This window comes from Lathyrus oleraceus, chromosome 2 (assembly GCF_024323335.1).
Source record: "Lathyrus oleraceus cultivar Zhongwan6 chromosome 2, CAAS_Psat_ZW6_1.0, whole genome shotgun sequence".
In the NCBI taxonomy this organism is placed as follows: Eukaryota; Viridiplantae; Streptophyta; class Magnoliopsida; order Fabales; family Fabaceae; genus Lathyrus; species Lathyrus oleraceus.
This window is the reverse complement of record NC_066580.1, coordinates 434,025,088-434,035,650: the sequence shown is the minus strand read 5'-3', so window position 1 is coordinate 434,035,650 and position 10,563 is coordinate 434,025,088. Positions and strand designations below refer to the sequence as shown.

Genomic DNA, 10,563 nt, shown 5'->3' with positions numbered 1-10,563 from the left:
CAGAATGGGATAACCACAAAGCTAAGAAGGATATATGTTCCACATCAGAAACGGTGTCGGTGTCTTTGTCATGGTAGTGCATAGTGTGGGTTGAATACGCTACTCTGGAGGTGGAAAAAGCTATAGTGTCCTCAGAATCATTATCAGGGTCGTATGTGTGTCCAATAGGTTTTAGACCTGTGATAACGGCTAAGTCGAAAAGGTCTGGTGTGATCATGCCACATGGAAGGTGGAAGGTGTAATGTGTGCTATCTCAAAAAAACAACGAAGAGACCGACATAGATGAGCTATACTTTAGGCCTAATTTCGACAACATTATCAGGTCATAAATTCCCATGTCTTTCCAGCTTTGGGCTTTGGTTTTTTCTATTTTGTTTAGCCATTCTAAATAATATGTTGGGTCTTTGAATGGGGGAGCGACACGAAAAACCGTAAAGTCATTGTTCATAAATCTCAAATCTATGGTTTCATTTGTTTTTGGATTTTTAGCAGTGGTTAGTTCAACCCTATGTTTCTTCGCTTTCCCTATGGGTTTACATTTATGGTAAGAGAGGAAGTATTCCTTAAGTTTTCAAAAATTAGTGTCTAAATCAGCCAGAGGTCCAGATAATGCATGAGTTTTACCAGAAACAGAAATAAGGATAAGTACCTGGGAGGCGTAAATCCTACGTTGTTCCTCAGTTTTTGGTTCTGGGATGTATTGTTGATTACCCACCATTAGTGGACCAGGTAATGTGGTGAAAGGAGGGAGTTCCAAAATCTTCTTAGGAGCTTTTCATTTGACAGTTGTCTTGGTAGCTTTTCTTACTTCTTTGGAGGTTTTGCTTGAGGTTGCCATCGTTGTTGAATGTTGGAAGAAGAGGAGATAATTTGGGTTTTTTGATTGAAGATTGTTTGAGGATGAATAGTTAGGGTGTTTGAGAGTTCAGAAAGCGTAAAGAGTGGAATTGGTGAGTTTGTGGCTTTTATAAGCGTGTTTGGAAGAAAAAAATGTTTCAAACCAACATTAATGGTTGACAAGTTAGTGGGACACGTGTCTTTCTTGGATGGTATGATGAAGAGATGGTAATTAATTCCTAAACCCACGATCTCCTAGGGCCTAGGAAACGTGATGATTAAGAAGATTCGGTTGTGGGATGAAGAGACATGATTAGGAAAAGGTAATGATTATTCTGACGTCACCAGACAACTGGAAGAAACTTAAGAGTTTTGTAACATTGGAACATTTGGCAACATGCCAGAGTTATCCAAGGCGTCGAAGCATGTTCTCAAAAAATTCCTTTTTCTTCTACGTGTCAAAAATAACATTTTTGGGGGGCAATTTGTTAGCTCCTAATTTCGACGCCCATTTTAAGAGTTAAAAAATGGAATTGCCTGTGAAGATGCTTTCGACTGAATCTGATATTGGAAGCTCTAGTCGAAAGTTCCTGGATGAGAGGATCAGTGTGCAGTAGGGACTTAGAAATATTCTTCAGTGGTTGAAGACGTTTTTGACTAGAAATTCAAAATTCAAATAAAGGAGAGAACTTTGTTCTTATCTGAAATTGCTGAAAGTACACATGGAGCATAGTAGATGGTTGCATCCATACAAAGCACCATTTGTCTCGATGTGGTAGAAAGACTGTTAGAAGCGGTTATTTCGATTAATATAAATGGAGGGTCTTAGTGCTAGGATCGTGGGTGTCAAAGTATGTACAAAATCTGTAAAATTTACCAAGTATCCCTGACCGTGTGTAGAGAAACAGTAAATTGAGAAATGTACATTCGATTTACACCATTGTTATTTACTTTGAAGTAATTCAATTCATCTTTATTTCCAGAAATACTTCTTTATTTTAAGCATTCATCTTTGTTGCTATTTACCTTCGTTCTTACAATGTTTCTCTTTATTTTGTGTTGGTCTTTTACTGTTTAAAGTATTTTCACTAATCACTATCATTGCAAACACTGTCAAAGTGTTCATATTTATTAGAATTCACTTTAACAAATAATTAGCACATGTTCTAGGATCAATCCGATCGATCCTGTAAGTAACCAAATTTAGTAATTTGGAAGATCAACGGTTGTTTACCAATTTTCAAGGTAAGAAGTGGGTAGCTGTGATTGTCCGGGGTTCATAAGTGGAGACTTAGTTTGATTGAGGAACCATTGTTGAGTGGACGAGATCAGTAAGAAACCTTTGATGTCCAAATTGGTACGACATGCATAAAGTCGAGTTGTGAGTCACATGCATACATAAAGGTTATGTGAATTGAATTATTGTGTTGTTGTGTAAATTGAATGTGTGTTATTGATTTTGTGATTTAAGCTACCCTTGCATTATTTTACACCAATAATATATTTGAGCATATTCTCACCCTTTTCTTACATGTTTTGTGTTGCTCTGTACTTTGTTGTACATATTCTCGGAAGGAGTAAATGCTGATGTGAGTTGGAAGATGGCCTTGGAGATTTTCTTCGTTTATTTTATCGTTTATCGCTATTTAGTTGGTTTAATGATTTGGTCTCTAACATCAGGGAACATGGTGTTTATTTATTTTTGAGTTAATTAGTGGATTATGTTTACTTTGTTAAGTATTTTCGTTGATGATATGATTTGAGTTTATGTTATTTATTTTGAGTTCCACTGCGAGATTTGAAATTATTTGATGAGTATGCATGTAGTGTTTGAGTAACATCATAAATTGTGGATTTTATCCTTTTGATTGTGAGTCGGAGTTTTAGGGTGTTACATGTTGCCGCCATCAAGATAACATCGTCAAATTCACTGCTACCATCATGAGAAAATTGAGCCACATCCTTGTCCTCATCGTTGTCTCGTTGTAGTAGCAGTCTAAAGCATAATGACCAAACTTCTGATAACAATAGCATTGAATCTCCTTCATGTCAACCTTCTTCTTGAATTTTTTATTTTGATTTGCACTATTCTTGCTAGTTTCACATTGGCTTCTTGGAGTCTTACTGATGCCACCATTATCACTAAACTTCTTTTTCCATTTTGCTTTCAATATGTTATTGTTTGAGGAATTTTATTTTATCTTCTTGAATAATTTTGCTTGCAATGTCTATTAGGATACCTTTTTTTAATCTCTTTGCTTAAGCCTCATCTCATGCGCCTCAAGAGATGCTTGGAATTATTCAAGCTTCATCTTTGGCAAGTCTTTAGATTCTTCAATTACCACCACAATGTGACCAAACTTGACTGGAAGGGCCCTTAACTCCTTCTCCACCTTCTGCAATTCAGAGGAGTTTTATCCACATGACTTCATCTGATTCATCTGATTAGTCAAAGCCATCATCTTTGAGAAGAACTGAGCAATGGTTTTATCATCTTTCATCTGTAAGTTTTCATATTGATTCCTCAAAGATTGTAGTTTCACTTTCTTTAACTTTTCATCTGTAAGTTTTCATATTGATTCCTCAAAGATTGTAGTTTCACTTTCTTTAACTTTTCATCTCCACCATATAGCTTCTTGAGAGTATCCCAAACCTCTTTTGCCCTTTCTTGCTTGGTAATCTTCTCAAAGATATTTGAATCCACACACTGATGGATCAAGAACAAATATTTCTCATCTTTCTTCCTTGCTCAATTCACGATGATCAACTCTTTGTGCCTTAGTAGTATTTTCCTCTAATGCCAAGAAACTATCATTCACGATTTCAAGTAGATCTTGAAATCTGAAAATGATTTTCATTTGTGCACACCATCTATCATAGTTTTCTCCATTAAAAACAAGTAGATTGACAGAGAATTGGTGGGAGGTGGTGCTTCCATTCGCCATGGTTAGAGATTGAGGACTGAATCAATGCTCTTGATACTAATTTGTTGGGTAACCTGCCTTAAAAGTTTTTAAAAATCTATAAATAAGAAAATAAACTTATTTCTAATAGTAATCTATATAAATTTTGTTTCTCCAGAAAAGAAAATTTTCTAGAGGCCAATATTCAAAGATATTCGAATCCACACACTGATGGATCAAGAACAAATATTTCTCATCTTTCTTCCTTGCTCAATTCACGATGATCAGCTCTTTGTGCCTTAGTAGTATTTTCCTTTAATGCCAAGAAACTATCATTCACGATTTCATGCAGATCTTGAAATCTGAAAATGACTTTCATTTGTGCACACCATCTATCATAGTTTTCTCCATTGAAAACAAGTAGATTGGCAGAGAATTATTGGGAGGTGGTGCTTCCATTCTCCATGGTTGGAGATTGAAGACTGAAACCAATGCTCTTGATGCTAATTTGTTGGGTAACCTGCCTTACAAGTTACTTGATAAATTATGATAAATTGAGAGAAAATTAGAGAGTGATCGAGGGGAAATAGTTTCTTGAATGTTATGTTGTATTGAGTTATATTTCAATTACAATAAAAATTATATTTATAGACACATTAACCACACAAAATACATTTAAAATAGTGTATAAAACTAAATTAATATACGAGGGGAAATAGTTTCACTTTCTTTAACTTTTCATCTCCACCATATAGCTTCTTGAGAGTATCCCAAACCTCTTTTGCCCTTTCTTGCTTGGTAATCTTCTCAAAGATATTTGAATCCACACACTGATGGATCAAGAACAAATATTTCTCATCTTTCTTCCTTGCTCAATTCACGATGATCAACTCTTTGTGCCTTAGTAGTATTTTCCTCTAATGCCAATAAACTATCATTCACGATTTCAAGTAGATCTTGAAATCTGAAAATGATTTTCATTTGTGCATACCATCTATCATAGTTTTCTCCATTAAAAACAAGTAGATTGACAGAGAATTGGTGGGAGGTGGTGCTTCCATTCGCCATGGTTAGAGATTGAGGACTGAATCAATGCTCTTGATACTAATTTGTTGGGTAACCTGCCTTAAAAGTTTTTAAAAATCTATAAATAAGAAAATAAACTTATTTCTAATAGTAATCTATATAAATTTTGTTTCTCCAGAAAAGAAAATTTTCTAGAGGCCAATATTCAAAGATATTCGAATCCACACACTGATGGATCAAGAACAAATATTTCTCATCTTTCTTCCTTGCTCAATTCACGATGATCAGCTCTTTGTGCCTTAGTAGTATTTTCCTTTAATGCCAAGAAACTATCATTCACGATTTCATGCAGATCTTGAAATCTGAAAATGACTTTCATTTGTGCACACCATCTATCATAGTTTTCTCCATTGAAAACAAGTAGATTGGCAGAGAATTGTTGGGAGGTGGTGCTTCCATTCGCCATGGTTGGAGATTGAAGACTGAAACCAATGCTCTTGATGCTAATTTGTTGGGTAACCTGCCTTACAAGTTACTTGATAAATTATGATAAATTGAGAGAAAATTAGAGAGTGATCGAGGGGAAATAGTTTCTTGAATGTTATGTTGTATTGAGTTATATTTCAATTACAATAAAAATTATATTTATAGACACATTAACCACACAAAATACATTTAAAATAGTGTATAAAACTAAATTACTATACGAGTATATCCTTAAAATAATATATCTACACATGTATGCTTAAAAATAATTTGTCTAACAAAATACTGATACACCCACACCAATATATCCTTAAAACAACAAATTGAATTAATCATAATAGTCTCTACAATTTTTTTTCTTTGAATAATGGTCTCTAGAAAATTTTCTTTTTTGGAGAAACAAAATTTATATAGATTACTATTAGAAAGATGTTTATTTTCTTATTTATAGATTTTTAAAGTCTAATTTTATTATGTTTATATAACTTATATAATGAAATATGAAATTCAATATTGTTTAAGACAAGCCAAAATCCTTTTAAAAATAAAATACTAAAAAAATTGTATATCTCCATTAATTGAAAGAAGGCCACTCAGTAGAAAGCTTTTGTTCAAGTACTTGGCCCAAAACGCCAAAACGTGTCACAATGCTGAACTTTATTACCACCTTCAAATTAGTTACTATGTAAAAAGAGAACAAAGCAAAAGCACTTTTCCTTAAACGTTTTTCCAGTAAAATTGGTTCTGCATTATCTTTGTAACAGGGAGCTCAAAAAATCAAATTTTCCTTATCTAAATTACATTTTGTTGCTAAAGCAAAAAAAGAAAAAAGATTTGAGTCTGTCAGAGACTTATGTTCCTGTCTCCTTAGAAATCAAGGACACAGTAGTACGAGCCTATAGAACAGATCCTGTTCAAGTAAGGTCGTGCTTTTAAGTGCTCTGATTTGGTTATATAAATGTTTATGTTTTACTTCACTTAACCGGTGAGGGAGTAATATAATGCCTTTTGTTGTAACTCTCAGTTTGTTTATATTGGAAAAAAGATGCTTCTGATAAGTCTATTAATGTTTCCAGATTTTGTTACCATTTCAACAAGGGACCATATTTTCATGATTGGTAAGATTTTATAGGTGACATTGTAAATACGTTTCTAAAGTTCTTTTTTTAATATTTAGTGGTAGTTAGCAGTAGCTAATTCACCTCAGAAGAATTAACTAATAATATGTGTCACCTCAGGTTCTAAACTTTTAGTTTATGTTGTTTACAAGCAGTCTGATACACTGATTTCAATTCCAACAAATGAATACAAAATTATCATTACTTTCAATTGAGCTGTGAATAGCTGATTAGTGAGGTAAGCTAGTTGTCAACTACCGTCCACATGATATATTATTTATTAGGTTGAAAAGCCTTAACAGTACTTGGAGTTCAAGGACATATTCTCGCCGAATGATTTTTCGCTGATGGAGTTGTTCAAGCTTGGTCAGCAACACTTGGCTGTAATGTGGATGAGAAGATTTCAGAGGAAGATATTGAGTTGTCTCCTTCCCACAAAAGCTGTTGCTTTTTATACTCTGTGAAATCTGATGTTTGCAGGTAGCTCAGTTTGTATACTCTATTTGCGTAAACATTCTGGTGGGGGGGTTGATTATATATTTCTTTGATCACCTTGTTGTGCAATGAAGAGTACTTTCTTCTTTCATTGGTGTTTTTGAATGAAATATGTAAAGCCTGACTATTTTGTATGCTATAGTCATGTTAGATTTTGATCGAGAAAATGGTATGGTTTGTAAAGATGGAACAGCTCGATTGCTTATTACATTACGTCTTCCAAACGTATAGTTAAAATTTTAGAATTCATTCTTGGTATCTACTTTGTACTATGTAGTTAAAGAATTTTGGGAAGGTTTTTCTTGTGATAGCTCATCTGATGTACCAGACATTTGTCATGTCATACTAGGATCATTGCAATATGACAAAGTGGTTAACGAATTATTGTTTTCGAACATGCATATATGGCTTCGATAACATTCTGCGATGCAGCCCAACTTGTAAAAAACAGTAAATGTTATTATAGTGACTTTGATAAGTAAAAACTACCACAAATTATTAAGCAAAATGTTACACAATTGATAATAATTCTGTTCTTGCAAGCAAGGTTTGGAAATGACTTTTAGAATGGCCATGCCTGTGTCAATGCTATTTTCTTGAAACAAAGGTAATGTATAAGGCCATAACAGATTTGTGTTGATGGTGTGAGGAATTAGCAACAAAATACAAGTCTGCATTTGTGAATCATTTCGGAGCAGCATTCATACTGTCTGTGATCATTCTTGGGGAAAAAGTAGTTTTTGCCAAGTGCAACAATATGAATTTACATCTATACTTATTGTATTCCCTTGCATCTTTTACGAGACACTGGTAAAATTGTAGGACAAGAATGTTGGGAGCTTGTGATCAGAGCCAATGAGCCATAACATCCAAAGTGTATAAACAAATGATATAAGATCAGAAACTTTGCTTTAATGCCCTCCAAAAACGGTGATAAGGAGCACATTCCCCATTGATTTGATTCTCAGTGCTCCTCAAACCAACCAACTGCTTCCTGGATCTTTCTTCACATGAATCTTAGACATCTTCTCCCTCCATTTAACAGCTTCTTCCCATTTTCCCTCTCCATTGTAAATGTTTGAAAGAAGAACATATGGAGCATGATCACTAGGATTTATTTCTATCATCTTCATAGCAGATTTTTCTCCAATTTTTGTGTTATTATGATTCCTACAAGCACCAAGTAATGTTCTCCATGCCGATTCACTTCCATCCTTTTGTACTATCTGGTAAGCTTCCTCCAACCTTCCTGCCCGACCATAGGCATCAACCAGGGACGAATAGTGCTCAGATTTTGGCCTAATCTTGTATGTGTCAAGCATCAATGTAAAGAAATGCAAAGTTTCTTCTACATAGCCTGCATGGCTACAAGCTGACATCAAGGCTAAGAAAGTTACATGATTGGGGGCCACACCATTCTTCTCCAACTTACTGAATACTTCTATGGCCTGTTGTGCTTTTCCATGATGTGCATATCCACATATCATGGCATTGAAAATCACTTCATTTGGCTCTAATTGTTCACTAAAAACATTCTCTGACTCCTCAATGTTCCCACATTTAGCATACATGTCTATAATTGAACTCCCAACGTAGATATCAAGGTTGTAGCCGAACTTGATAGCAAAAACATGGAGTTGTTTACCCTCGCATATAGCTGAAAGTTGTGAGCAAGCTGAAAAACATAGTGGAAGGCTATAACTTGTAAAATTGACTCCTTCATTCAACATCTCTTTGCATAGGCCTAAAGCTTCTAATTCCATGCCATTTTGTTTGTAAGTTCCTATGATAGAACTCCATGAACTGTCATCTTTCCATTCAATGTCAACAAAAGCTTTAAATGCATCGTCGATATGTCTACACTCAGAGTACATGTGGACTAGTGCATTGCCAACCAAAGTATGATGACACAAACATGATTTCAATATAAGTGAATGAATTTGTCTACCTGCAAGTAAATCTGATTCATTCTCACAAGACTTCAAAACAGCAACCAAAGTGGCACTTTCAATTTGCAATAAGGTTGTGCGACGAAGCTCTAGTAATAGTTGCATAGAACGACTAGATCCGTGACCCGGCCGAGCTCGAGCCAAGATCATAGAGTTCCATGCTACAATATCTTTATCATCAATCCTTCTAAACAACTTTTCCACGTCCCCTAGTTCACCAGAACCGGCATAGAGAGTCAGCAACACACTTGCCACAAAACAATCATTCTGATGCCCGTTTTTTATCATTAGGCCATGCACTTGAACACCAGTGTTCAAGTCCTCTATTTCAACACAAGCTTTCAAAGTACTAGATAACACATGTTGATCAAGTTTCACCCTTTGTCTACACATATTCTTGAAAATACGCACAGCTTCCTCTCCTCTATTATTTATGGTATATCCTGAAATCATTGAACTCCACACAAAATTATCCTTCTCCTCCATGGAATCAAAAACCCTCCTGCAAGAACTCACATCCCCACATTTAGCATACAAATCAACCATCACACTCTCAACCACAACATCAATTTCAGCACCAAATTTATAAACAAGCCCGTGGATTTGCTTTACTTCTTGCAACAAAGAACAACACTTGAGTAAACTAACAAAGGTACTATTATCAGGTTTCAACCCTTGTACTTCTCTCATTTCAGAAAACAACCATTGCACCATGTGAAAGTCACCGACTTGAGCAAACCCAGAAATCATAACATTCCAAGCAACAACATCTCTCTCCAACAATCCATAAAAAACACTCAAAGCGTCCCTTAAATCATTTCCTCCTTTGAAGTACATATACACAAGAGAGCTCCCAGCAAATTTGTCTCTATCAAGGCCAGACCGAACAAGCAAGCCATGAATCTGCAAACCCACACTCCAAAAATCATGGTTGGCACAAGCTCGAAGCAGAACAGAAAAAGTGTACTCGTTGGGTCTCTCATCCGACGCACGCATTTGATTGAACATCTCCAAGGCTTTTGGGACAGACCCGATTTTGAGATGGGAGGAAATTAAGGTTGTCCAAGTGACAACATTTCTGTGAGGCATTTTGTTGAACAGTTGGTGAGCATGGTGAAAGTTGGAAGATTTTGAGTAGAAACTCAAGAGGGTATTGGCTAAATGGGTTTGTGAAATGCATTGCGTGATTATGAGTTTTGCATGGATTTGATGGCATTGAGTTAGTGTTATGGGATTTGGTTTCTTTGCCAGTGACAGCAAAAATGGTTCGAGTTCAAGCACGGCGTGCAATTTGTTTGCATCGAACAGCGCACGCCCGGTCATTCCAACAAGGCGCGGATCATCTCTTTTATTAGAATTTCGACATTGATTCTGAATTTCTCGCAACCAAACCAACTATAATGAAAGTGAAAAATATTTCCAACATTTTTTTAAAGGTAAATTCTCAGTTAACTGAATTTATTTGGATATCTCTAAAATTTTAATTTATTTACTAACGGATATATTTTTTTAAATAACCAAATTTTTCAAATATGTTTTTAAAATAATTATTGTTTTAAAATATTTATCAATATAACTATTTCTTTTTTAAAAAATTATCAAATGCGTCATTTGCATTGGCGCATGCAATTAAACTATTATATATATATATATATATATATATATATATATATATATATATATATATATATATATATATATATATATATATATATATATATATGCGCAATTTGCATTGACGCATACATG

At 34.8% G+C, this 10,563-nt stretch overlaps 1 protein-coding gene, 1 long non-coding RNA gene and 1 pseudogene across 2 annotated transcripts; 1 reads left to right on the top strand and 2 right to left on the bottom strand.

The window, feature by feature from the left end:
• Positions 1-5,935: 5,935 nt before the first annotated feature.
• LOC127121507 (uncharacterized) lies at positions 5,936-7,114 on the top strand. The gene is made up of 2 exons (XR_007803471.1): positions 5,936-6,370; positions 6,655-7,114. It is a non-coding gene; the product is annotated as an uncharacterized LOC127121507 (long non-coding RNA).
• On the bottom strand, positions 6,090-6,180 carry LOC127124786 (uncharacterized; annotated as a pseudogene).
• Positions 7,115-7,421: 307 nt separating the features above from the next.
• Positions 7,422-10,261, bottom strand: LOC127120009 (pentatricopeptide repeat-containing protein At3g02330, mitochondrial). The gene has a single exon (XM_051050394.1). The coding sequence runs from the start codon at positions 10,135-10,137 to the stop codon at positions 7,840-7,842; it is 2,298 nt and encodes a 765-aa protein (XP_050906351.1). The 5' UTR covers positions 10,138-10,261; the 3' UTR covers positions 7,422-7,839.
• Positions 10,262-10,563: the final 302 nt, after the last annotated feature.